This window comes from Electrophorus electricus, chromosome 7, assembly GCF_013358815.1.
Source record: "Electrophorus electricus isolate fEleEle1 chromosome 7, fEleEle1.pri, whole genome shotgun sequence".
Lineage (NCBI taxonomy): Eukaryota > Metazoa > Chordata > Actinopteri > Gymnotiformes > Gymnotidae > Electrophorus > Electrophorus electricus.
This window is the reverse complement of record NC_049541.1, coordinates 27,215,201-27,242,700: the sequence shown is the minus strand read 5'-3', so window position 1 is coordinate 27,242,700 and position 27,500 is coordinate 27,215,201. Positions and strand designations below refer to the sequence as shown.

Genomic DNA, 27,500 nt, shown 5'->3' with positions numbered 1-27,500 from the left:
GCGGACATGTACACACACACACCACACACACGCGGACATGTACACACACACACCACACACATGCGGACATGTACACACACACACCACACACACGCGGACATGTACACACACACACCACACACACGCGGACATGTACATACACGGACATGTACACACACACACCACACACACGGACATGTACACACACACACCACACACACGGACATGTACACGCGGGCGCGCACACATACGCAGACATGTACGCACACACACACACACACGGACATGTACACGCGGGCGCGCACACATACGCAGACATGTACGCACACACACACACACTTACAAAGGCCCTTCAAAAATTTGTCATTTATGGAATTATAGTTTTTCTTGAAGCTGTTGCAGCTGTTTATATGGAGATGTGTGTGTGTGCTCAGCATGGCTCTGGGCATGTGAAGTGGGATTTGTACTGTGTACAGCATATGAAAAGTCAAAGCTCCAATGAAACAGTCACCCATTTTGTGTGCGTGTACTTTAGTCAGGCAAACAGGATAAACTATTAGAAATAAACAAGTGAAACATTTTGGGTCTGTGTGTTTTTCCCACAGATATCAGTCGTAGGGTTAGTCCTAGAGCAAAACTGTTTAACCGAGAAGAAACTACATTACTGGGTAACTGTCCGTTTTAAATACCAGCGAGATTAGGTGTGGTGTGCGGAGGGCAGCACTCACTTGGCTTGTCGGTTCGGTGTGGTGAAGACGCAGAGCACAGCTGCAGTTCCCCTCGTGCAGGGACGTCAATCCGAGAGGTTGGGACGTCGGGGTTTGCGGCTGCACGAGACATGGCCACACCAGCGAGAACAGAACCACACACACCGAGCAGAACCGGTGCATGGTGGAGGCAGAGGGCTCTGAAGACACGCTCAAGCTCTGACGAGCACTGCAGGGAGACGTGTGTTCAACTCGGGAGGGAAGCCTCACAACAGGAAATGTTTAGGAAGCAGAGAGAGGGGCATGGCTTTCTGATGAGGGGGAGGTTACAGTGCGAGATGAACTTCTTAAGAACACCGAGATGTTTCAGTGTCACGTTTGCTCTGAACGAGCACAACGGGGAGAAAGTTGAACTGTAATCCTGTGGTTTTGTACACACACACTTGGCTGTCTCACATCGTAGGCCTGACTGATCATTTCTCTCTCTCTCCCCCCCTCACTGAGTGGATGAGAGACAGAGGAAGCGAAAGACGAGGCAGCTGTTCGCACGCTCAACTCTGCTGCACATGTCCTGCTCTGGCCCACGGCGCGAGTCACGTTGGCCGTCTTCACCGGGTGGTGCCTGCCCTGCTGGAGAGACGGCGGTGTCTGGCCGTGTGCACCGTTCTCACTGGTTGTCTGTATCCAACCCTGGAGTCTGTTTACAGACACTCACCTTGTTGAGTGGTGTGGTCAGAAGGTTCAGAGCGGAGAACAGTTATTTATCTGAGTTTAACACGTTAGCTGCAGTATTAGCTCCTGCTCTTCCACTCCATGTAGTGTGAACACAGATGGACTGATGAACTGGGACTTCTCCGTCTGCAGATGAACCCTAAAACACGATCCGTCCCGCACTAAGGAGTCACAACTGTGAGGCATGATGCGCTAACACAGATCTGTTAAGATTTAGATGCAGGGTGGGTGGAGAGATTTGAGTGAAGGTAATTAATTAATCATCCTAACCTGCATTTCCTCCTGATTCATTTCTAAATCGGATCAGGCTGGAGCCAAGGCTTTAAAGCGTTTCTCGTGCCCGGTAATGTCTTGCAGATGCGTTTTGGGACTGTCAGATTTGCAGCACCTTGGGCCTGATTTACTGCCGCGTCGCCATGCCGACCTGCTGAGGGAGGTGATCATGAAACATGCACTCCCTCCCTGCCTCGCGCAGGCGGTAGTGCAGGCGCCCCAGCATGTGACGGAACCCGCTTGTCACGCCCAGCTGCCATTTTCTGCCCGGTTACCGGGCCTGAGTTATGGCAACATCGGGGATCTTGCTCCGGTCCGCGAGCAGTCCCCCAAACCTCTTAACGGAGCTGGCCTGCACTACGGGGGAGAAATGAGCCCGCATTTTAAGTTCAGAAAGAGTGATGATGAATTGCATGGACTCTGTAAACCAGCCGTGTTTTAGTAGGCCTATAAAACACGTTATTTACCGTCATTCCTACGTCAGTTGCATTTATCGTGTGGCTGCATTTGTAATGAACATATTAACTAACGTGCGTCTTAACTGAAGGCAGCCAAGACACCAGTTAGGAAATGTGTTGGTTCCTAGTTGATACATTTATAATAAAGGAACTGGACGTCAGTGCTGGCAACTCATCATTGAGGTTATAATGCATCTATTTTTACTATTATTGAACTTCCAGTTCTTGAAGTTGATGTGTTGGAAGCAGGAAAAATGGGCAAGTGTAAGGATCTGAGTGACTCTGACAAGGACCAGACAGTGATGGCTCGACGACTGGGTCAGAGCATCTCCAACATGACAGGTCTTGTGTTCATGGTATGTCGTGCTTAGTACCTACCAAAAGGGGTCCAAGGACAAACAAGAACAAAGAACTGGTCATAAGCGCCCAAGGCATGAGGACTGAAGGTTAGCCCGTCTGTTCCAATCCCACATAATACATACTGTAACAAGCTGGCGGTGATAGAAAGGTGAACACAGAGTGAAATCACAGCGGCCCAAGGCATGAGCACTGGAGGTTATCCTGTCTGTTCCCAGAGGCGGGTAGAGAAGCCAAAAACTGTACTGGATATGTAGGAATATCATATATCAGTCTATGTGGTGTTATAAACTATATGAACCTTATGAAATGTGGAGAGAGAATTCAGAACTAAACCATCAATATAAATGTTTAAAAGTGTGAATACCGGGGGAAACGTCTAATATTTTAATTTGCAACCGAAAAAACAATTGCACAATGTATTTAAACGACTCAACCTTCCGAGCCTCTTCCGCGTGTGTGTGCGCGCGCGTCGGAGCGATGACGTTTCCAATCACATGACTGTTGTGACGTGGGTTTAAGGCGCTTGCGCGAGCTTTGTTGTCGCCCTTTCTGAGAGGCTCGCGGGGTGGCGAGATGGCGGGTGCGGCGGAGACGCAGAGTCTTCTGGATGAAAGCGTTCACCGTGGCGGCCGACCCACGCGCTCTCCACTCGGTGACCCGGAGCATTTGTGCCACCGGATCATCGTCCTGGTCTTCATGTGCTTTTTGGGATTCGGTGAGTGGCACGCGACTGTTGGAGTGTTGGGCTCGCACGCAGGCTCGGCGCGCGTGTCCAGCGTTTAACGGCGTGCGTGTGCTCTGCTCGGTTTCAGGTAGTTACTTCTGCTACGACAACCCAGCTGCCCTCCAGAAACAAGTCATCAAGGTTAGCCTCGCGCTCTTAATGTGTGCAAACGGTCCTCGAGCCGGTTGATTATCTCCCGGGAGCACTGCGCAGTCACCTACAAGCACGCGCGCTCACTCCTCTGGATGCTGGCGGACAGACGGGAGGTGCGCGTGTGGGGCACCAGTAACCAGCTTGTTCTTCATTCCACCTGGTGCTTCTCACCCCGTTATGGACGCTCAATGTTTAGAAGGCTGACTGGAAGCAGCCGCTACTATTGGCAGGCAGAGGTGACGGATGGCTACTGACAGTTCATAGTTCAGAATAATGAGCCAGTAATCCCAGATCTGAAGGACTCCCTATTTGAGTAGTTGTTTACCTAGAAGTGTGTGGATAAATGCATGCATATAAACCTAATTGTGGGGTAGGTAACTTCACCTCAACCACTGGGCAATCAACCAAAGAAAGAAAGAAGGAATGGCATTATTACTTATCAGAAATGAACTTGTTTCCCTCCAAAACGCAACTCAAAGTTACTGTCACTTCTTGACGTCTTATTAACTAAATCTAATAAATCTATTTTTGTTTAAATCTTATGTTTTTCTCTAAAAATCTTTAAGCACTTTTCATGATTAGCCACATGGTAAAATCGTGAGGTGATGAACAGGCCAAACCCACAGCAAGGGGACGGTCAGATGGATATGTGAAGGGAGACCAGGGTGTCTTCGCCTTCGTAAACTCGCCCTATAACTACAGACAGAAGTGAAGAGGCTGTGTAGCAGAACCTCTCCACCATCACGCTCGTACTGTGAACCTGTCTGAAAAGTGGAGCACTTCAGTGGACAGTCATGAGTATCACTTCTCACTTTTTGTCCAGGGTTATTAACGCCATCAGTAATTGTAAAGCACATGGTATTGAGTTAACATGCGATGGCCCAGCTAATGTGTGTGTTCTGCACTGATGGAGGTGAACACCGTTCTCTCACTCACACACAGTTCTTGAGCTGGGGGTGCACTCATTTTGTCAGTCAAACTTCACTTCTGTTTGGCAAGCACCACTAGTATATCCGACACCATGTGCTGAAGGCTCATTTAGTGCTTTTGATTCTCTCTCTCTCTCCTGGTGTCCGTTTCTGTCCCACAGGACATGCGGTTGAACACGTCTGGGTTCATGCAGCTCTATGCCTGGTATTCCTGGCCTAACGTGTTCCTCTGCTTCGTGGGAGGATTTCTGCTCGACAGAGTTTTTGGTATCAGGTGATCTCAAAACCCCACTTGGCTACTCACTAATATCTACTTCAAGATGTACATCACTTCCCCCTTTCATGCTTAATAGTTTCAAGTGTGCAGATAAGTTTATTTAAACGAAATGTTGAAGTGTCAACACTATAATCGATCCCTAAACAAGTAAACAAATTCAACACTTAACAAAATCCCATCAGCTGCCCTGTTCTGTGTGTTGTCTAAGAGGTTTGTCAGCTGCAGGTGTAACACAACCTTCTCACCATTTCTAGGTTGGGGACCATAATCTTCTCACTCTTTGTGTGTGGGGGACAGGTGTGTTCTCTCACATACACACGGCTGCTGTGTTCTTCAGTCGCGCTGTAACACCACTTGGTTATTGACCAATGAGTGCCCTGCTCATTACTGTTACACTTAAGATGGAGTTGATTCTAAAATAATCAATACATCGTCATAAACACGCTGACCATACATCTTCACAACCTTACTTAAATAAGACAAAAATTGTGTGTGATTCATCGTTTGCCTCGTTGTCTCTGTGCAGGTGATCTTCGCTCTCGGTGCCCTGGTTGATCGTGTCTGGTTGATGGAGTTGGGGCGTTTTGTCTTTGGGTGAGCTCTGCTCTTCCTTGGATCCAGCCTGCAGTCTGGAAGTAGTCAAGATTTAACCAACTCTCTTCCTCCTCATTTCCTCCCCTCTGTGCAGTATTGGAGGAGAGTCTCTGGCTGTGGCTCAGAACACGTACGCAGTGAACTGGTTCAAAGGGAAGGAGCTCAACCTGGTGTTTGGGCTGCAGCTCAGCATGGCCCGCGTGGTAATTGTCTTTACACTAGTACAGTGCTATACGGCCCGGCCCAGGCGGTCTGGCCCAGACTGGGTTATATGTATGAGATGTATGCTTAATGGAACAGGCTGTATGTGGAATAAGTGATTAAACTTATTAATTCTTCTTTTGGAAGACGAATGAAGCCAAAACCTGGACCAAATGACTCCTGAGTGATCGTCTGTCTGACTGTATACAGAACTTGGTTTAAATAAATGCTGTTCCTCGGATACTTAAACTCGTGAAAACTATAGGACGCTTGCTAGCACTACCAGCCAGTCATACTGACTGGCCCCCAGTAGAGTTCACTGACAGGGAGCCGTTTGTCTCCCCAGGGCAGTACGGTAAACATGAACATCATGGGCTGGGTGTATAAGCAGGTGAAGACCACACTGGGACACGCAGGACCCACCACCCTGGGAACTGCTCTCATGATCGGTGAGTGTCTCCAGAGCGCTGCATGTCTGGAATCCTCTCCTCCTTGGTATGATGTTCCTCCACGACCACACGCACACCAGTTTGGGAAAACATTGGTGCCAGTAGCTCATCAACTGCCGTGATCGGTGTTCTCCTGTTCATAATTCATAATTGCATTCATTTGGATGAATTAATTTTAAAATGGCTTTATTGCTTTTGTTTGTTAATTTAGCCATTTTAAAATAATTATGCTAATTAGGAAAAATTATCCCTGCTGAGAATCTTATAGATGCGTTTGATGTTCTCGACCTCATCCCCAACAACCAGGTTTGGTACGACGCGCTCTGAGGGCGTAATCTTTGCAGGAGAGCAGTCACTGAATTACGACCGCTGACACATTAGGGGTCACGTTTTCCTCTGAAACCTCTGGCTCCAGTTACCACACCCGTGTTGGCGCCGGCGAGGAGCTCCGTGAAACCCGACGCCGTGTTTCTCAACCGGAACGCTTTGTCTGGAGATGTTGTGTGCTGTGGTTCCCCTTTCACTTCTGCTCAGCTACGTCCTCCCTCTGGCTCCGCCTACTTCCAGTCCTGGGGCTCCGCCTCCTTTCTTGACTGTGCATTTTGCACAGTTGAGGTTTCCGTTCCTCATGTTAGCAGACGGGTCCTTCAGGTTTTAAAATGACCCCCTGTGTGGTCAGCTGTAAATGCCTTTTAACCTTTAATACTCCTGTCTCTTTGTTTGCCTGCTATGACCCAGTGTGGGTCATGTGACGCTGCATACATGCAGAAGTGTCTGAGCACTTTTCATTACAGAGAAATCTCATGTATCAAAGGTCACTGGATGGAAGTGAAGTTCCATGGAGATATTTATGAGCGTGTGTGTGTGTGTGTTTCAGCGGCATCCACATGTCTGCTGTCACTTCTCTGTGCTCTGGTGCTGGCCTTCCTTGACAAGCGGGCAGAGAAGATACTTGACAAAGAGCAAGGAAAGTCTGGTCAGTGACTGTGGCTCTATGACCTGTGCAGCGCTGCTCTGTTGGACTCCATTTGTGTGTGTTATATAGCAGCGTTGAGCTGTTAATCTCCACTGATGAGTAACTTGTATTGCGCTGCTCCCAGCACTGATTTTGTGACTGTTATCTAGAGTGTCTCACGTGGGGTTCAGATCCACAGGGGACATAATGGACGCACGCACGCAGCCTGGAACACAGCTCAGCAGAGCCTGTGAAGACCTGGAGAGAGGAGGCTAGCTGTGTGTGTGTGTGTGTGTGTGTGTGTGTGTCTCTAGGGGAAGTGATTAAGCTGAGGGATGTGAAGGACTTCCCTGTCCAGTTATGGCTGATCTTCTTCATCTGTGTGGGATATTACGTAGCCATATTCCCCTTTATTGGGCTGGGCCAGTAAGTCCACACCACACACACACACACACACACACCTCTGATGTCAGCTGTGATGGGGGTTTTTTAACAGGATATAGTTGGTTATGTATTTGTGGTTGGTTTCTAAGCTGTTGCACTAGTGGATTTTACTGGATAGCCTTGTCTATAAAGAACTCCGTAGTGCAGCTCATAGAAAGGTGTGCACACCTTATTCCAGTGGCCTTCACGCTCTGCCTCAGAGGTCAGCTGTTGGCTTGACATGTTGTCCTTCACCCCACAAGGGACTTAACCAAGCATGCAATCCACCCACCGCTACACCACTGCTGCGTCTGTAGCAGGGTGGGGTAGTGTGGCTGACTGAAGGTAAACAACATGCAGTGTGGCGAATGCACATACAAGTTTAAAATGCGTTGAATGTGACACCACAGAAGGAACTTGCGGCAGCTGAAGAACAGCGCTAACAGCTCCAGTTTGGTGTGTGGTGTCCTTCACTAATGTCCTACACTGCCACAAGGGATGGTATTAAGTTGCCTAGCAACCTCACTCTTATCGTCCTTGTCTAAACAGAACTGCTTGAAATAACAGACTTGTCTTACACAAATGGGAAGTAATTGCAGTGCTGTGTCTCCAGCCAGACGCCGTTCAGGGGAGATTGTGGGAGTTCATGCACGCGGCGGTCTGCATGGCGGCTGCTACCGGCTGAACTCGCCCTGGCGCGTGAAGAAACGCGCATCCATCCTATCCAGTAAACGGCCATTTCCAGGAAGACTAGCGACGTGTTGATTAAGCGCTCAGCTGCGATTTGAGACGGGCTGCACAAAGACACTGGTCACTGGAATGGGATTTAAACGCCACAGTGGAACTGGAGGACCGTAAGGAAAGCGCAGCCTCGCGGCAGCGCTCCAGAACGCTCACTCAGCCACATCTTTATCCTTTCCGATCAGCGGAGCTTTTGGCGGGGGCGTGTTTATTTACAATCAGGAAACGTTCACCGGAACTGAAGAAGGAAAGTGTCAAATCCACAAACGCCGATTGCGTTCGGGCACAAACGCTGCCCTGCTCCATAAGCTTCGGTCTTGGTTGGGCTGTTAAAGGGCGTCTACCACCCGCAGACAAATCGCGTGATGTTTGAACGCGGTGTTAAGGGGAGGGATGTCTTCACGGGGCGTGCCCCAGCACTGAAACGCCTCTCTCCCCCTACAGGGTGTTCTTCATCGAGAAGTTCAACTTCACGCCCACGCAGGCAAGTGCAGTCAACAGGTAATCTCACTGTGTTCTCGCCGAGAAAACAGATTGGAGGATTTGTGATGTTTAGACTGATGATACCTAATCAGGATGTGTAATCACATATATAATCCAACGTTTCCTTCTGTTTTTCTCTGTCTGTCTGTCAGCATTGTGTACATCCTCTCTGCTCCTGCTTCTCCGGTGTTGGGGCTCCTGGTTGATAAGACGGGTAAAAACATCACATGGGTGCTGTGCGCCGTGGTAACGACCCTGCTTGCTCACATGATGCTGGCTTTCACCTTCTGGAACCCCTGGATTGCCATGGTAACCTTTCCTGCATACTGCAACAGTTAAGAATTGCAAACACTTGGTGCTCCTCTCACTGAACTGAGATGGGGGTTTTTTGGTGGTTTTGTTGGCTTCACAGGTCATCCTGGGCATGTCCTATTCGCTGCTGGCCTGCGCTCTCTGGCCAATGGTGGCCTTTGTGGTTCCCGAGCACCAGCTGGGCACTGCCTATGGCTTGTAAGTATGCCGTTTTGCTGTGTCTTCCTGTAGCTTTTGATTTTCCAGGGACATTTTCCCTCTTATATTGTTGCTGGAGAGACAAATAAGTGACAAGCTGCCTCTAGCATTATCTGTTGAATTATCGGTGTGCCGAGGGATTTTCTGGTGCGGCAGCGTAGGAAGGGTCTCGTATCGTCCGGATCTCTGGACGTGGTTCTTCCTCTCTCTTCCTTGGCAGCATGCAGTCCATTCAGAACCTGGGATTGGCCCTCATCTCCATGGCGGCAGGTGTCATTGTGGACAGAAGAGGGTACCTCTTCCTGGAAGTGTTCTTCTGTTTCTGCGTCTGCGGTGAGTGCGACCGCTGTGCGTGCCGGTTGTGTGGATGGTGGCGTAACTGTAAACGATGGCGTCATGTCTTCCTCCCTTCCTGTAGTGGCTCTGGTAGCTGTGGTGATGCTGTACTTTGTGGACTTTCTTCGAGGTAAGATCAGGAAGCTGTAGCTCGCGTGCTCTCAGCACCTGGAGTCCACACACGCACACCTCTGTTTCTCGCTTTGTCCAGGTGGAGAGCTGAACATCTCTGCGTCGTCCCGGGCCAAACAGCAGAAAGCCACATCTGTGGAGTCAGAGTGAGTCTTGCTCGCCGTTGGAGGCAGAGCTGAGCTACAAGATCCTCCAAAGGGGAGCCTTTTTTCCTCTTCCTTCCCTTTGCATTATGAAGGCTGACCAAATCCTGAAATGGACAGAATTTTCTCAGTCACCCCAAAGTGTGCAAAGTTAGCCAGTCAGTCCAGGCCAAACCCCGCCTCCTGTAAGAGGGTCTGTTCCTGACCGTTATTGGTCGTGTGTGTGTGTGTGTGTAACTGAGCCCATTTACTTGATGTGTTACAGGTAACGGATTGTCACTCCCCTGGCCCCAAGGCAGCCTGTTCAATTGGGAGCCTAACTTGTCAATCACAGGGGGTGTGTCTTCTTTAATGTCTCCTCTGCTCCACCCATTTCCTCTTTCCCAGCACCTCTTCTATTATGCTGACATGTAACTCGCTGTCACGGCAACCTTGCACTGCCCTCCCAAGCCATCACGTATGCTCCGCCCCACATAGTGGCTTCAGGTGAGGTGAGTGAGGGGGGAGGGACCTCACCAGGCCCACGTGCTCTGGGCAGCTGGGATGGAAGGAGGGTGGTGTGGGGCGTCACTCACGGAAATGATGGCGAGCTTCTTCCTTCCTCCTGGACTTTTGCACGGTTTGGTCTCTCCAGAAGTCGGAATCCTGCCGCAGGCTTCTCGTGTGGCTGTTCAGACCTCCGCTTGTCGCGTGATGGTTAAAATCAGATTTGCTAGCTGGAGCCCTGTTTAGGCTTGATCCTGTCTTTTTTGTATTTAATCTGCAAGCACTCAGGGCTGTTATTTTTAGGTTTACTGTTAAAGGTTATATGTTTAAGACTTTTGACTAAGAAAATGTGACTTTTTTTTTGATATTTTACTTACTGTGGAGCATCAATTGACTTTTACTCTGACATGAGTTTTAATCAAAATGGTTATGAGTTTAATTAAATAACTGCACATCCTCTGTTTCACTGTATTTAAATGATTTTTGGAGTGTTGGGTGGGTTTGGTTGTCCTAGATTTAGCCCATGAGTGATGGCACTGTTACCTCAGCAGGTGTAATGCTGTGATGTTTATTAAAGGAAAATCTAGAATTGTAGTCATGGAAACAGTCCATGGTTGTAAAGCCAGGGGAGACGTCCAACAAAACAACCAGAATATATAACCAACGAACAGGATCACGGAGGCTAAACACAACATGAACAAACATGCAAAAACCTAAACTTGACCCAAAACAGGAAACAGCACAACCCAAACATGCCACATGGGGCATGATGCAGCTGAGAGAAACCATCAGTGACCAGCAACAGGAGAGTGAAACCACAGGGATAAATACACCAAGGTGCTAACCAGAGCCACCTGGGGCAGCTTACACGGGGTGGGACAACCAAAACGCAGAAAGCACATGGCTAGACAAGGAACCAAAACAAACCACAGGCTGGGTCCTCGCCATGGGAACCACCATATCAGAGGAGGGGTAACCATGACAACAGGAGCTTTTTTTTAAAGACCATTTTGCCTAGTCACAGGTCTCTTTGTTTTGTTGGGACACCGGAATCATGGCATGTGCATCACATTCCCATCTTTCACAAGCTTTTCCACGTCCAGACCAGAGCTCCAGTTAGTGGCGTTTGCTGGGTCACGTGACTCATAGCTCCCGTTTGTGGTGTCTGCTGGCTCACGTGACTCATTTAGCTTTAGGGAAACCAGGCAAAGGCCCTGTGTTCCTGTTAAATACAAATAACTTCCTCTTTTAGCAGAAACTGAAACTTGTGTATGTCATATTAAGCCACTGGTTGTCTTTTACATCCTGATGAATGGGATTAAATTGCCATGGGATTACTGAACTCAAATCAGCTTTCTTACTAGCCTCATGTAGGCCTACTGTGAGAGAAGAGTGGGTCTTTAAAACTACGCGTGCATGCTGTCACCAGTGTCTATCTTTCCATCAACCTTGTGATGTGTAAATGGGGAAACTGATTGAGGCTTTGTGGTGTTTGCCTATTTATTTCTTTACTTGTAAGACTTGTATTGTATTGTATTGTGTTTGGAAAGGTGCTTGAAGTCCTGATGCTGTTTTTGGAGTGAAGAATGAAGGAGGTGTGTACAGAAATTCACTTGCCCTCTTTAGCGTAAACCTCTGATGTTCTGGAGTCACACCCCACACCATCAGTACACTGGGTCGCTTCAATTTCCTTTGGCATAATTTGTTTCATCCCTTATATAGTATTCCCCACTACCCATAAACACGTGCCTTTAGGACTCCCATAAAGTCACTCATTAATCTCTTACACAGTACACATTAAATCTCCCTGTATTTAATGCCCACAGCACCTCCCCGTTTCTTGTCTTCACAAGGGTCTTGCGTGAGTGTTTTTCGCCTCATTTGTATATATTTTTTATTCTATTCCTTTTTGAAAAACTTGTACCTACAAATGAGTCATCCGTACCTACCCTCGCAGTCTTCAGAGCAGACGCAGTGCATTTCACTGTTGCACGTGTTAAATCCGCCCTGCACGCTCAGTGTCAATCACATCGTGTTGGCCGACTCGATACCGTATGCAGTCTGACGAACGGGAGAGCTATTTAAAAAGATGAAGTGATCTCTAATTGTATTTGCTGTACATTGATTGCTTCACTGGCTGTGCAGATGAATGTTGGTAGAGAATGTTTCTTCCAATTATTTCTAAAGCCCTTGGTGTGTGTGTGTGTGTGTCTGTCCGCCATCCCTTTTCATGTCTTGCATGCACTCTTTCTTAAGCACACTCCACCGATATTGTGCACCATGTCCCCTGTGCTACGTCATGACTAGTCTTAAATTTGCCTCGTATATCTGATCAGTTGTTTGTCGTAATTTCCTTTAGTTTAATATTCGCGTTACAAAAGCCTCTCTACTATCCCTGTTTTCACGCGGCCGTTGATTTCCCCTTGGCCAGCCTGCGGAGTGCGACTCTTCGCGTTTCTCCCGTTTCTCCTCTCTACGGCTTGCTCTGCCTGCCCACCTCACGTGCCTGCATCGAGAGCTCAAGCAGGCCGAGTACCTGTCGCAGGTGTGCGGGGCGCTGGCGCAGATCCGGGAGCTGCCTGGCGTTTCTCCGGTGTTGTTTGTAATGACGTGTTTCTGCGACCCGTGCTGTGAACTGCGCGAGGCACTTTACTTGTGTCCCCTGCTTAACTCCTCATCTACGCACGCGCTTGATGAACAGTGTGAACGCAGGAGGAGGGCGAACGTTTTCGGAAAACATCAAGAGACAAGGGGCATTTGTCCGAATATGTCATGAATAATAAAGTCCGTAAAACTACAAGACCGGGATTTAACTTCTTCATTTTCTTTATTCATTTAAATGCTTAATTTAATTGTTTTCCTGTCTAACTCTGCTTTATTTCTGTTGTCAGCGAAAGATTCCGGTTTTTTGCCTGTACTTGCAGTCCTTGTGTCCAGCCGGTCGGCTCCTTGTGTCCGGTCGCGTCGCTCCGCTCCGCTCCCGGTGCGCATTTCTCGCTGCGTTCCAGTCGTGGCTGAGCCGTCCAAACCGACGGGCGCGCTCTGCGGCGGGACAGCGCCTCGCGCAGCTGCTGTCTTCTTCTGTCAGAAAACATGAAACACGGCAAGTTGTTCACGCAGCAACCGAAGCTCACGAGCGGCCTCCAGACCTTATAGCAGGCCTTCGCGACGCAGATGACGCCACATTCCGTCGGCACGTAGACTCGCGCGAACAAGTAGAGCAAGCACACCGTCCTAAAAGTGCGCGAGGATCTGGCGCGCATCTGCGCGGCTTTGTGAGAGTTCTCACCCGTCCTTGACGGCATAAAGTAACAGTTGAATGTAGGAACAACTTCCGCCGACACCCGCACCCAAACCAAGCACGAGGTTGACAGGGCGACCCTCTTTGTCCTGTGGCGCGTGGCCACACTCGGGTAACGGACACCGAGAAACCGGTGCACGCTGATGCACGCGAGGAATATTGTGCTGCAGTGAAGGTTCGTGTAAAAGAAGAAGCGCACGGCCTTGCGCGCGGCGTCCCCAAACGGCCATAAGTCCTTCATCGCGTAACTGGCGATCAGCAGCGGGAGAGCGAGCACGTAGAACGCGTCCGTTACCGTCACGTACGCCAGGTAGACCACCGAACAGCCTCACCGGCGTCTGGGGCAGTAGATTAGACAAAGTAACGTTCCGCTGGGGAAAAGTCGGATCGCCAACACCGGGCTGTAGGTTACGGGCGAGTAGATCCAGGTGTCAGAATCCCAGACGGGGCAGTAGGTGACGACGGACTGCGACATCCTCCGTGTTTTCATCTGTTCAGGTAACCGTTCACAGGTGTGAAAGACTTTTAACCCCTAAGGGGAACTAACTGCACCACACGTTTAAACCTTGGCGCGACGTGATTGCCGTATCCGTGCGTTACCGGGATATTACAGGCATGAGTTTGCGCAGCCAAGCCTGGCGCGTCCTGACCTCTTTTCCCGAAGAGACCGCAGCAGACGTATTTTCTGTTTCAGCGCGGGTCTGAGAAGACTAGTGGACGAAGGCGCCATCGCTGGACACTGTGCATCTCTTACTACAGGTCCGTGTAAGACTGGGCCTGCACCGTGCACGCGTCAAACCCGGCTGCAATCGTTTATTTTCCCGGGCAGACACATAGCCCACGACACACTACAACACACACCGGCTGTTCGTTTGGATGTTCATTGAGACCACTTAAGTATTTCTGATGAGCTATCGCGAGCTATCTCTGCAACGATGCCCCGTTCGGCGCTGCGGCAGCCTGCCTTCTCGCTCGCGCGCACGTGTCCCCTGACCTTTGACATGCTTACGAGCGTCTGCATGTTCTGCAGCGACAAATCTTCTCTGATTTGTCCCCTGTTGTAAACTCACCCAATGTGTGTGTGTGTGTGTGTGTGTGTGTGTGTGTGTATATTTTCCGCTCACTTTGCAGAAAGTGGAAACAAGTCCGCCTGATTGATGCTGATTACCGAACTCTATGGCTCCCACAGTACTGCGCACGCCGCATAAGTCATGCACGAGCCAGGCATCCCATTGGCTGAGAGAACGCTCGCGAAGTCGGATCACCAAACTGCTTCACTCCACGGTTCGCGAGTGGTGGCTGACCCAGGCGCGAGACGAGCATGCTCGGGACCGGCAGTTTTCGGTTAGTCCGTGTCAAACCCCGTCGACGAGCGTTGCTGTATTTATGAAATAATTGTCACCGTGCTGTCAGGCTGCCGTGACCACGGGGCGCTTAAAAAGACGGTCACGCGTTGAATGTTGCCGTTTAACGCCTTTAATGACTTGTCGCGCTCGTCCAGATGTCTCGCCCGCGTATGTCATCGCGACGAAAGATGGATTCCTCGAGCAGGGGGCTGACTGAGATCGTTATGTTTGTCCTGACCTTCACGTCGCTTTATTAACACACGTAACTTTGTTCGTGTTTGCAGAGACGTCCACCACGGGGAAGGCGAGACACTACGCGGCGAGCCCGGGAGCAGCGCGCGCGAGAGGAAGCGTTTATCTCTGTGCATCACCCAGGTAAAGTCGTTACGTTTCTCGCCCAACATGAAAGGACCGCCGTCCCGATTCTGTCTGGCTTGTATGTAATGCGCACATAAAGGTTTTGGGTTGTGAAAACGCAAAGACGCCTTTTGATTTTTGTACGTATGACTGTAATTCAGGTGCCGTCAATTGGCGCTAAGACTGTTGCGGTAACTAAAACCGTGCAGCTGTGTCGGCGGAGCCTATAGTCGGTGTAGTCTATAGCGGCGTCTGGACGTTAACGCATCAAGTCTGCATTTGTTTTACATATTTGTTTTATTAGACCTGAGTGTCATCGGACGATTTTTCATTTGAGTAACTTGCTTTAAAAAAAAGAAGTCGGTACCGCGCTCGGTTACCGTCTGACTGGATTATCACCCTGCCGTTTGACCGTTTCAGCACCGTGGACAGCTCCCACCTTGAACATGGAGAGCCCCACGACCAGCGAAGCCTACGGATCCGTTAATGTCTCGCTTCCCTAAACTTCCGCAGATGCTGTCGTTCAATGCTGTCTGAGCCGGGATGGTCCTTCCGTTATTTAAACGTTATTTAATGCTGTTCTGGCACTTTCCGAACACAGTAGTTGCTGCAAGAGTTAATTCAGGGCTTTGCTGCCACCCATCGGATGCGTCTGCATTCCAGATGATTTATCCGCCCCGAGGTCCGGTCTTCGTATCCGGAGCAGGCACAGCTCCGGTTTACGTCCCGTTACCGCACTTCACGGCTATTTCTGCTCGGCTCGGATGCTCCCCGTGCGTAGACACTGTGTACACTACACGTGGGAAAGTAGGGCGAGCCGTCCTTGGGAGCACGGGTCCGGATAAGGACGGTTCTCCCAGTACAACTTATTAATAATTAATGTCAGCGCTTTACGGACGCGTAAACCACCCCAGTGTCGCGCTCGGTTGGTCATGGGGGTAATAACTGCAGCAGCCGACGTCGAGCCTGCTTAATCTTATTGCGAGAACGTTAATTTATCCACACTCCATGGCCTCAAAATTCATCCACTATTGTTACATTTCGCTTGACTGAAAATTCGCCAAACTTGAATTGGGGTTAAAGGCCGCGCGCGGGACGTGCATACTTGCAGTAGCGTACAAGTGTGTTCAGATGATGCCTTCCAGTCATGACTTTGATTCACGTGCATCCTTCCGCTCCTTCAGTCAGTAACGCGGCGGAATCTTACAACCGGCCAAGGCTGGACTGACCTGCAGCCTCAGTGAACGCTGGAACCGGCCGCGCGCAACTACCAGCATCCTCCGACTACTGGCTATGCCCGCGGTGCGTAACGCTCATCACGTACGTGCGTTCGCCATGTTCGATACCGGATCGCCGGATTTGTGCGTTTCATCAAAGGTCCGGGTGCCCGGGTGCAGCTACAGTGTAAAGCCCTGCTTCTGACGCGCCGCGAGCGTTTCTTCGCTGCCAATAAAAGGCACGTGGGCGATATTCGCAGTCCGCGCGAACCCACCTTGCTGGCTTCTAGAATACCTTACACACGGAAAGATCAGCGCTGAAGTGGTGCGCTGGAGCCAAAAACACATTTACGAGAGAGACTGAGAGGCGGATAGACAGACATACAGACAGAGATAGATAGAGAAAGAGAGAGAGAGAGAGAGAGAGAGAGAGAGAGAGAGAGAGAGAGATTAGATGACAGATGTGCGCGTTTCGCATCCGCTCTTCTCCCGGGAGAGCGCACATGCACTCTGCTCGCGCTGAACGACCTGACTGGATCTTAACAAGTTGGGAGTGTCCCGAGATCCCGTAGATTGCATTCGCGTGCTTATGTAGTTCGCGAGCCAAATACTTTATTCATACGTCAGGCTGCTGTTCTCCATGGCTCGCTCTCTTGTTATCGAGTCTTACATTACAAGTCCGTTTCTTAAACGGCGGGGCTGCGACGACGATATCAAGGCCGCGTGGCGACGCGTGTACCGTGTACCTCACCGTGTTCTTAGTCACGGACGGTGTGATGGTTCCATCTGTGTGCCGCAGAGCACGGGTAGTTTCCGACGAAAGTCAGGGTCCCTCCTCGTGAAGTGTGCTAAGATGAATTAATCAGTGCCCTGTTTAACTGGATGAAGCTCGCGCTCTGGCACCGCGTTTTGAAGTCGCAATAATCTCCCCCCCCCACCCCCCTCGCGTTAGCACCATACGCTAGTCAAAGCTCGCGCTACAGGTCTAATGACACCGCGTGAATAGCCTCGAGGTTCCATTTGGCGTCTTGGTGGACGGTGAGCTCATGCTTGCTCGTGGTCGCTCCCTCTCTTTCTTTCTACCCATCCTTTCTCGTTTTTCTTTGTCATGCTCTCTCTCCGCTCTCATCAGCTGTACGTGAGACAGAGGAGAGACTCTCTCCTTCACTCCAGCAGGTTTAAGAAGGGCCGTGGCCTGAGTTAAGCTTAACAAACAAACTAAAAAGCCCCAACAAGCACCACCACCACGGGACACTGCTGCCACTGTTTATTAAATGCTTGTGCAAATCCATCTCTATCCGCTGATGGGATGCAGTCCTGTACCCTGTAGCCTCTCGGCCTCCTCTCCAGGGAAACGAGCGAGTCAGAGACGAGGCACATGAACCAGCCCAGACGCGCAGAAGGTGCGAGTTTGATGTGACTTGTCTGTGGTCATGGCGACGACTTGGCTACTCAGTGGTTCTGTCATCAGCCCATTACACATGTTCAGGGTTATTAATGGGAATTCATTTAAATGTAACCCCTGTTATAAAGGACATATTTACAAGCTCAAATGACCAGTTCTTTTTTGACCCTTTCATGTTCAAGTTCACCAGGCATTTAATCAGCATAAACGGACCCGTATGTGTGTGTTACATTCTGGGTTTGCTTTAGTGGTTTAACTGCACAGTGTAATGGCTTGACTGCAGCGTCCCAGTGGTTGTGTGTGTGTGTGTGCCTGCTTGTATCAGCCGGTGTAATTCCTGTCTGCCTGCTTCCTGTGGACAGGTCCGGGACTGGCGACAGTAGCGCTGAGCGATCATCCCTCCATCACGGATCTTTCTTGTAAATTGATTTCCAATTTTCCAATTAAAGACTGCAGTGCAAAAAACCCCAACACTGACCGCAGGCCAGCGAGTGTCGTAGCGCAGTGCCTTGCAGGCTGGCTCGACAGTCAACGGAGCTGATTCAGGATCAGAGACTTGTCCATCGTTGGTTGGTTCGAACGTCTCCGCCCATAGCCACGGGCAAGAGGATAGAGCTGCATATGAGATGGAGGCTGGACGTACAGGGAGGTGGAGATCAAGTCTGCACGCCCCCCTCAGCCCACCCTCACTCCCACCTTCACTCCCACCCACCTGCCCGTGATGGAGCGCTTTCCCATGGCAATAACCTTCTTGCCAGTTTATTTTTAAATTCTGAGATGTTATCGATTGTGCAGTGTGTTTCGAGCATGCGAGGCTCGTGTTGAACTCCAGTGTTGAACTCACTCCTGTTGTGTTAGTCGGCATGTTGCAGCTCTTGCGTGAAAGCAGCAGGTGTTGGCTTCACTCCGCAGGTGTTGGCTCCGCTCCATAGGTGTTGGTTGACCTGTGTTTGGCCAGCAGGCAGTAGCCTTTGACCAAGGCTGGAACCGCAGACACACACTACTTTGGCCAAGGTTGGAACCACACACTCACACTACTTTGGCCAAAGTTGGAACCACAGACACACACTACTTTCTCTTTCTCCAAAGGATCACAGACCAGCAGTGGCCTTTCTGAATTGTTCTTGCATGCAAAGTGCCTTGTGACCCTGCCTTTGAACTCACTCACTCCTATTTAACATAATTCACCTCAGGGGGGCGCCATTAGCACTGAAATAGCTTTGGGACATACCTAAGCAGCCTTAGTTTAACATGCTTTATGAATATCTAGGGCTCCTGGGTGTGACGTCGTGCGCTCTGCTGTTCCATGCTACGTTCCCTGCTCTGTTGCCTGTATGGAGGAGTACAGAGTACATCTGTAGTCTCCCTTCACTCACGCTCGGTGAACAGAGCCTCTGTGTACTCGATTCTGAAAGAACGGGGCCTTGAATAAATAAGGATTTTTAATAATTCATCAGTTAAAGGTGTTGTTTGTAGGGGAGTGTGTGTGTGTGTGTGTGTGTTGTATTATAACTCTCCTCCCTCCTCCTTTGTGTTAATACCATCTATTCTAATGGAGTGTAACACCTTGCTGTGACCCAAACGTGCATTGCTTCTTTGTGAAACTCCCTTACTTATTAAACACTTTATTTGAAAAGAGGTAGATTTATTATTGCTATTACTGGCCCCGACGGCCCCATCTGTGGAGCTCACACAAACACACCCCCTAAAGTTATTAATCAGACCTAACTCTCTCTCTCTCTCTCTCTCTCTCTCTCTCTCTCTATCTATCTCACCCTCCCCATCTCTCTCTCTCTCTCTCTCTCTCTCTCACCCTCCCCATATCTCTCTCTCTCTCTCTCTCTGTCTCTATCTAACCCTCCCTATCTCTCTCTCTCACCCTCCCCATCTCTCTCTCTCTCACCCTTCCCATCTCTCTCTTGCTCTCTCTCTCTTGCTCTCTCTCTCTCTCTCTCTCTCTCTCTCACCCTCCCCATCTCTCTCTCTCTCTCTCTCTCTCTCTCACCCTCCCCATCTCTCTCACCCTCCCCATCTCTCTCTCTCTCTCTCTCTCTCTCTCACCCTCCCCATCTCTCTCTCTCTCTCTCTCTCTCACCCTCCCCATCTCTCTCACCCTCCCCATCTCTCTCTCTCTCTCTCTCTCTCTCTCTCTCTCTCTCTCTCTCACCCTCCCCATCTCTCTCTCTCTCTCTCACCCTTCCCATCTCTCTCTTGCTCTCTCTCTCTTGCTCTCTCTCTCTCTCTCACCCTCCCCATCTCTCTCTCTCTCTCTCTCTCTCGCTCTCTCACCCTCCCCATCTCTCTCTCTCTCTCTCTCTCTCTCTCTCACCCTCCCCATCTCTCTCACCCTCCCCATCTCTCTCTCTCTCTCTCTCTCTCTCTCTCTCTATCTCACCCTCCCCATCTCTCTCTCTCTCTCTCTCTCTCTCTCTATCTAACCCTCCCTATCTCTCTCTCTCTCACCCTCCCCATCTCTCTCTCTCTCTATCTCACCCTTCCCATCTCTCTCTTGCTCTCTCTCTCTTGCTCTCTCTCTCTCTCTCTCTCTATCTCACCCTCCCCATCTCTCTCTCTCTCTCTCTCACCCTTCCCATCTCTCTCTTGCTCTCTCTCTCTTGCTCTCTCTCTCTCTCTCTGTCTCACCCTCCCCATCTCTCTCTGTCTCACCCTCCCCATCTCTCTTTCTCTCTCTCTCTCTATCTCACCGTCCCCATCTCTCTCTCGCTCTCTCTCGCTCTATCTCACCCCTCCCCTTCTCTCTCTTTCTCTGTCTCTCACCCTCCCTGTCTGTCTCACTCTCTCTCTCTCTCTCTCTCTCTCTCTCTCTCTCTCCCTCCTGCCCTCTCCATGTTTTTACATCTGTTATAGTCTCTGCTCGGGGACGGGGGTGTTGGTGTTTGATCAATGTCGGCGTGATTAGTCAGATCGAGTGCTCCGTGGAGACTGGCCATAAGATCCATCTCAGAACGGTCCGCCTGCCACGGGCTAGTGGCACTCAGATGCTGACGGACATGCTTGCAGGACCACAGAATTGTGGGTATCCGCTCAGGACCCAGTCTGTTTGCCTGTTAGTCACAAGAGAACAGAAATGTGTAGGTGAACAGGAGACTAGCAAGCCAAGGTGAGACACGGTGCCGGGATTTGTGGTGCTGGTTTCCGATCTGGAGAGTTTCCTTTCGGTCCCGGCCCAGGCAGTCGCCGCGTTGCGGTGACGTGAAGGTGTTTGGCTCCTCCTCCTTTGGCTCATGGCAAGTCATGATGTATGACTCCCAGCAGGCGGTCCAGGCTGAGCTCTAAACCAAACACCCCCTTCAGCGTCACCACGTCACCTCCCCACAACCAATCAGGTCACCACGTGACCTCCCCACAACCAATCAGGTCGCCACGTCACCTCCTCGCAACCAATCAGGCCACACCTTTTCGAGAAGGTAACTCTGTAGAGTTTAAGGACGGAGAAAGTAACACGCCTGTTTGTTTGTTTTTGCCTGAGGTGAGAACGTCAGACCACCATGAGGTTGGGCCGTCTTTGTGCAAAGCCACAACCGCCATCGTATCTGACAGCTGCTCTGTTTGGCTTTGCATTTCAGGAGGAGGGAGGGAAGTATCGCCACATGTGCAGCCACAGCATGACAGGCCTGGGGTCAGCCCAGGCGGAGAGGTGAGATACACGCACGCTTTAGCTCGCCACACAGCACAGGCCTGGGGTCAGCCCAGGCGGAGAGGTGAGATACACGCACGCTTTAGCTCCCCACACAGCACAGGCCTGGGGTCAGTCCAGGCGGAGAGGTGAGATACACGCACGCTTTAGCTCACCACACAGCACAGGCCTGGGGTCAGCCCAGGCGGAGAGGTGAGATACACGCACGCTTTAGCTCCCCACACAGCACAGGCCTGGGGTCAGCCCAGGCGGAGAGGTGAGATACACGCACGCTTTAGCTCGCCACACAGCACAGGCCTGGGGTCAGCCCAGGCGGAGAGGTGAGATACACGCACGCTTTAGCTCGCCACACAGCACAGGCCTGGGGTCAGCCCAGGCGGAGAGGTGAGATACACGCACGCTTTAGCTCGCCACACAGCACAGGCCTGGGGTCAGCCCAGGCGGAGAGGTGAGATACACGCACGCTTTAGCTCGCCACACAGCACAGGCCTGGGGTCAGCCCAGGCGGAGAGGTGAGATACACGCACGCTTTAGCTCGCCACACAGCACAGGCCTGGGGTCAGCCCAGGCGGAGAGGTGAGATACATGCACGCTTTAGCTCGCCACACAGCACAGGCCTGGGGTCAGCCCAGGCGGAGAGGTGAGATACACGCACGCTTTAGCTCGCCACACAGCACAGGCCTGGGGTCAGCCCAGGCGGAGAGGTGAGATACACGCACGCTTTAGCTCGCCACACAGCACAGGCCTGGGGTCAGCCCAGGCGGAGAGGTGAGATACACGCACGCTTTAGCTCGCCACACAGCACAGGCCTGGGGTCAGGCCAGGCGGAGAGGTGAGATACACGCACGCTTTAGCTCGCCACACAGCACAGGCCTGGGGTCAGCCCAGGCGGAGAGGTGAGATACACGCACGCTTTAGCTCGACACACAGCACATTCCATGATAACCAGATTAGGGGTCGATGACCCCTGATGTTTACGGATTGGACACCCGGCTCTGAAAGCGCTCACCCTGTTCTGTCTGTTGTCATAGGAACCGCCATCAGCTGGCTGAGGGGGAAGATAACAGTGAGCATCACTGGGAGCAACAGCTGGTGTGGGAAAGCAAGGCTGTAGTGTGAGTGTTGTACCTGTCACTACCTGAAGGGGGCAGTGTTTGGAGTAACGGTACATAGTAAGGCAGTAATGTCATTTAATCACTAAGAGTATATTAAATACTTTTCCCTGAAATGAAGTAATACATTGCAGTTTAAATATCTGTAATCACATTAGAGTCACTTATTAAGAAAAATCTATTACTTTTGATTCTGTAACGTTCGGAGGCAAAGCAGGATGCGGGGACGAGCCGTGTCTAACACAACAAACATTTTATTACACACATAGACAATGGCGTGGTTAGCAAGCTAACCTGGTTCAAACAACGACAAGATTTATACGTAGACAAAGGACTTATATACAAACACAATAACGGCACACAATAAGGAGCAGGTGTGAAATACAAGGAGGGCGTGGTCGTGCAGATGAGCTCACATGCAGGGAGACGTTTGAGGAGAGGGGCCGTAATGTGACAGATTCCAAGTGAAAAATATTTGGAAAAAAAGTGAAAATATTTTAAAAAGTGAAAAGGCTTGTTAGCTGTTTGTTGTTCTTGTGTGTAATTGTTTGTGTGTCAGTGGGTCTGAACTATGTGTCTTTCCTTATGAATATGAACTCAGAGGAAACAGCCTTCTTCTAGACTACAGGGATGGAGGCTGAAAGAGATGTTTCCACAGATGGAGATCTTATCTTCTGTGTCTTAAGTTAAAGTCCAGGTAGTTCCGAGGGTGAAGAAGGGGTGTGATGCTGTTATCCACAGAAGATTTAGGGAGAGTCACAGGCATTTTGAAAAACTACCGAACAAGACAGTATGCAAGTGTGCTGCCGTCAGACTGGAGAATGTTTCTACCAAGACACCGAGCTTTAAAAATGTTTAACAGCTTCTGTTCACTTTAAAACATGAATGTTGCCCCCAGATTGACTGCTATTGGCATCTTTTAAAGATGTTTATGGTTCAGTAAGTGCATATTAATAGAGATGGCTATCTTCACCCTACTGATCGAGATGGCTATCTTTAAGCATTTCTGAATTATGAGCTCACCCGTGTGAAATCTTTTATCTCTTTGACCCAGTCAATGCCACGGGCGTCAAGTGGGGGTTACGGCAGTCAGGCAGGTTATCAGCCATCAGATGCCTATAGCTGCATTAATCTGAGACAATATCAGTCTCTTCCACTTCTGTCTACTGTTAACAGGAATGCCGGCAGAAATGGGAAAAGATTTGCAGGACTTTGCATGCTCCGGTCATCCGGAACGTCGCTTCCTCGTGTCGTACCCATGATGCTTAAAATGAAGAAAATTTACATTTGATTGGATTTGTCATGGATATTCAGATGAGCCACATTAAAGTTTTCGTATCGGATAAATCCTTGTTCTTGTTGGCACGGATTTCTCTGGGTTTTCAAGAAGTAATAAGAATGACTAATGAAATGACTGTTTCCCAGGAAATTAGTCAAGTAATCCCCACTGCGTTTGGAAAGCAGTAATTAATGATTTGTAATCGATGTCTTTTTTTTTTACATTGGAAATAACTAGTAAAAAACCCTGTAGTGTCGCGTTAATACGATACGTGGTGAGTAAGTTACAGTACATGAAGGAAAGTTGGCGAGATGTTTACTAAACCCGTTAGTGGAGTGTTTTTAGTTTAAGTTTCTCTTTTTCACATCCCCCACCCCACCCCACCCACTCCGCTCCTGTGATGTCATTACTCCTATAATTTGCTCAAGCACATTTCCCACGTTCTCAGCCCATCGATCCCAGCCTGGTGCTGATGTGATTTCGCGCTGATTGGGTTTCAGCCTGTACTGCGGTTCCCAGGCAGGTGACTGGTGTCTCCCCCTGGTGGACAGAAGACGCACAACGGCAGTTTGGAGCCTGCGCTCAGACACCTATAATTAAGTTTGCTGCAGTCTGTTTCTGAAGGGCTTTTAAGGTCGCTCGGTTCATGGTGGAAGGCGCTCGAAGAGTTGGATGGATTTGTCTTATTTTCACAGAATGGCATGTTACAAAGGGAACATTACAAAGTTGTAGTGATTTCGAGGATAAAGAGATTTAGCTTGATGATGGTACAGATGTAAAGGTTACAGTGAAACATCGCAGTACTTTGAAAGGTGATTGGTTTGTTATTGTTAGTGCTCTGAGGTGATTGGTTCGTTATTGCTATACAGCAACGAGGACATGAGAATGCTCTGAAAGCTGCTCTTTTGATTTCCCAGAATTCAGAGGGCCTGGCGCACTGCTCTGGATCGCAAGACAGGCTGGCAGGAAGGGCCTAAAGTCCGTACACATCATCACTGTGGGACGGTTCCACTGGAAGACGCCTTCCCCACAAACCTTACTACTGAAGAGCTGGGTCAAAACCTCATGCTGGTAGGGCAGTTGGTGTGTGTGTGTGTGTGTGTGTGTGTGTGTGTGTGTATGAATGTGTGTGTGTGGTCTACTCATGCCAACATGTGGAATTAGATGAAGTTGGTAAAGTGGTTGATTGGTTAATGTAGTAGTCCGAGAAGTGACTGTGCGCTTATCCTATCTGCCCTCTGAGCTAATGGCAAATTAAACAATGCTCACAACACATACACACACACACACACACACACACACACACACACACACACACAAGGACACACACACACACACACACAGGGTCTTTTTCAGCACATAGCATCTATATAAGACCTATATATCAGAACCATCTGAACTGTCAGAAGATGCCGTCAGATACAAGAAGAAGAGAAGAGCCCAAAGCTGAAAGCTCACGGGATGGTGAGAGACAAAGAGGCTCTGATTTGTAAACACAAGGGAGTGAGTTGTTTATCTGACAGGAGACAGAAATCAACTTTGGCAACAAACTCCTTTAGACTCTAAGTGAGATCAGAGGTTTTGCAGGATGGATCCAATTACACGTGAGCCTGTGAACGTATTTGTATATCCATCAGTATGTCAGGAGGTATCAGACCTGGAGATCAGATCTTGGTGTTGTTCCCAACTTGCTCTACCTATTAGCCCTGCTCTCATTTGTCGATGGCGCTCCCTAGCAACTCCCAGGGGGCGTGGTTAATCTCTGAAGGCAGTGCCTCAGTGAAAGTGAGTGAAGAATGTTCTATAGGTGTTCTCAGAATGTTTCGTATGGTTTTGATGGAATAAATGAGATCAGTACATAGAATATGGAACATATTTGAGAAAACCACTTGTCTCTGTCTCTCTCTCTCTCACTCACACACACACACACACACACACACACACACACACCCAATGCATTTTGCAAAAATTCTGCACCACACACTCTCACGCAGCGCGTGTGTATGCAGTGATTTATTGTGAATGATCTAAATGTAAATGATATGCACGTACAGCATGATAGTCATTTCCCACAACTCCAGACCCATTGCTACATATGTTCATACCAACCCAACTTACACATCATTTACTGCACACACGCTGGCTTGTGACGGGGATAGAGGAGCCCAAGCCCAGCCCGGGTTTGGCCTTTCATCTTTTTAATGCCATGTGCTCCCCATTAACCACTCCTCCCACACGCATTATTCACGTCTCCATGGTGATCCAGCGGAGGGCAGATCAGTCGGCTTGGCTGGCTCTCCCGCTGTGGCCCCTGACCATGAGCTAACCTGTGCCGGGTCCGGGAAACCCAGCATACATCACAATAAATGGAAGCTAATGGCCACAAATTTGCATGCAGTGCTGTGACTGCTGAAGACTGACTGGAGGCTCCACCCTCCTGGTAATTTGTTATTCACCTCATTAGCATATGGGAACCCTGCTACTTTCGTATGGTTTATTGCCTTTGGTATGCTAACTATTTAACTATTTTTCTTTGCATTTTTTTCTAGCGTGTGTGTTTGAGGCATAGCCCTGAAAGATTTTTAAAAGTCACACACACACACACACACTTGCACATTCTGACATTTAGCGCTATGAGGTCATAAGATTAGCAGCTCAAATGCGCACGCACACAGCCCCGCGCAGCCGTCTGTCCCTAAGAGGCGTGGACCAAACCTGACGATACCCAGGGGTCCTCATGCATATTTATGAACTCTGAGACCACAGCATGCATGTGTCAAATATTCATGAGCTCGGCCGTGTGGAGTGCTGAGGGAAGAGTGCCCCGTGGAATGGGTCACAAGATGTTGACACAGACTGGTTAGGATTAGGGTTAGGGTTAGGATTAGGATTGGGATTGGGGTTAGGATACGGGTTTGTGGCTGGGGTTCGTGGTTAGGTTTACTGGAGGATTGGGGTTTGTCCTTTGGATCAGACATTGCGTCATCTTTAGAGCTATTGCGTCATGTGTGTCTTATTTATCTCTCTGTGTGTGTGTGTGTGTGTGTGTGTGTGTGTGTGTGTGTGTGTGTGTGTGTGTGTGTGTTTGGTTTTCTAATCAATATGGCTAAGATAAGGGTGGAGGAGTTTGGCTCCGCCTGAGTTGTCGTAACACATGGCTGAGTTGCAATAGTTCAGTCACATAGTTCAGCAAAATGAAGACGCTCCATTAAGAACTTCCTTCTGTTGGGCAATAGATGAATGACTTGCTCTCCTCTGTGACTGGAGCCAAATCACAGAAGCTGTTCATCTGAGACATAATGAGATTTGAACCTCTAAGCGCAGTGGCTCACGTGCATCAACAAACCTGGACGTGAAGTACTTTGCTTAGACTGTGATGGACTGAGAGCGTTTCAGGACGGGTCCTCAGCATTTGGGAGGGGCGCAGGACTACTCTTGGTGTCTCAGTCCTGTGTCTCTGTCCTGTTCTACTGGAGGACTCTGAACCCCAGGGCAGGTGAAAGCTAACTTCTCCACCATGTGGAATGTCCTGCAGCTGTAGTCGCCCTGTGTGGTCAGCACACATGTGAGAGAAGATGGCTGTGGGCTCCATTAGGTTGTGTGTGTGTGTGTGTGTGTGTGTGTGTGTGCGTGTGTAAGTGAGTATACCTGCACATATACTTGGCCCATAATGTGATGTGCCCAAATTGGCCATTGATTTTTGGTGAGGGGCCCTTGAGATAGGAGAGGAAGAGATTTATCACAAGTGTCCAAGACTGAAGAGGGCACTAATATTTCTGA

General features: G+C 49.7%; 3 protein-coding genes across 5 annotated transcripts in view; 2 read left to right on the top strand and 1 right to left on the bottom strand.

Moving 5' to 3' along the window:
- lxn (latexin) overlaps positions 1-973 on the bottom strand; it is a 7,291-nt gene extending 6,318 nt beyond the window's left edge. The window contains exon 1 of the mRNA XM_027019821.2: positions 708-973. Coding sequence (XP_026875622.2) covers positions 708-869 — 162 coding nt within the window. The 5' untranslated portion in view covers positions 870-973. The remainder of the gene's footprint in view (positions 1-707) is intronic.
- A 2,081-nt stretch (positions 974-3,054) lies between these two features.
- Positions 3,055-10,509, top strand: mfsd1 (major facilitator superfamily domain containing 1). Of its 3 annotated transcripts, XM_027019814.2 has the most exons (16): positions 3,056-3,224; positions 3,322-3,374; positions 4,477-4,589; positions 4,847-4,889; positions 5,119-5,186; positions 5,281-5,389; positions 5,734-5,836; positions 6,714-6,812; positions 7,106-7,217; positions 8,400-8,456; positions 8,591-8,747; positions 8,851-8,948; positions 9,169-9,281; positions 9,367-9,414; positions 9,496-9,562; positions 9,825-10,509. In XM_027019814.2, the coding sequence occupies exons 1-16, from the start codon at positions 3,083-3,085 to the stop codon at positions 9,826-9,828; spliced, it is 1,386 nt and encodes a 461-aa protein (XP_026875615.2). In that variant the 5' UTR covers positions 3,056-3,082; the 3' UTR covers positions 9,829-10,509. The 3 variants fall into 3 exon arrangements, with proteins under 3 accessions (XP_026875617.2, XP_026875615.2, XP_026875616.2); XM_027019815.2 differs by lacking the exon at positions 3,322-3,374; XM_027019816.2 differs by lacking the exons at positions 6,714-6,812; positions 7,106-7,217 and having other exon boundaries at positions 3,055-3,224; positions 8,400-8,439.
- Positions 10,510-14,652: 4,143 nt separating this feature from the next.
- schip1 (schwannomin interacting protein 1) overlaps positions 14,653-27,500 on the top strand; it is a 204,115-nt gene continuing 191,267 nt past the window's right edge. The window contains exons 1-5 of the mRNA XM_035528211.1: positions 14,653-14,690; positions 14,977-15,067; positions 21,259-21,329; positions 22,361-22,444; positions 24,638-24,791. Coding sequence (XP_035384104.1) covers positions 14,668-14,690; positions 14,977-15,067; positions 21,259-21,329; positions 22,361-22,444; positions 24,638-24,791 — 423 coding nt within the window. The 5' untranslated portion in view covers positions 14,653-14,667. The remainder of the gene's footprint in view (positions 14,691-14,976; positions 15,068-21,258; positions 21,330-22,360; positions 22,445-24,637; positions 24,792-27,500) is intronic.

Excerpts from the sequence above, each read along its gene's own strand:
- mfsd1 (XM_027019814.2), top strand. The coding sequence starts at position 3,083 with ATGGCGGGTGCGGCGGAGACGCAGAGTCTTCTGGATGAAAGCGTTCAC. Across the intron at positions 5,390-5,733 it reads AGCTCAGCATGGCCCGCGTG|GGCAGTACGGTAAACATGAA; the intron begins GTAATTGTCTTT and ends TTGTCTCCCCAG. Across the intron at positions 8,748-8,850 it reads GGAACCCCTGGATTGCCATG|GTCATCCTGGGCATGTCCTA; the intron begins GTAACCTTTCCT and ends TTGGCTTCACAG.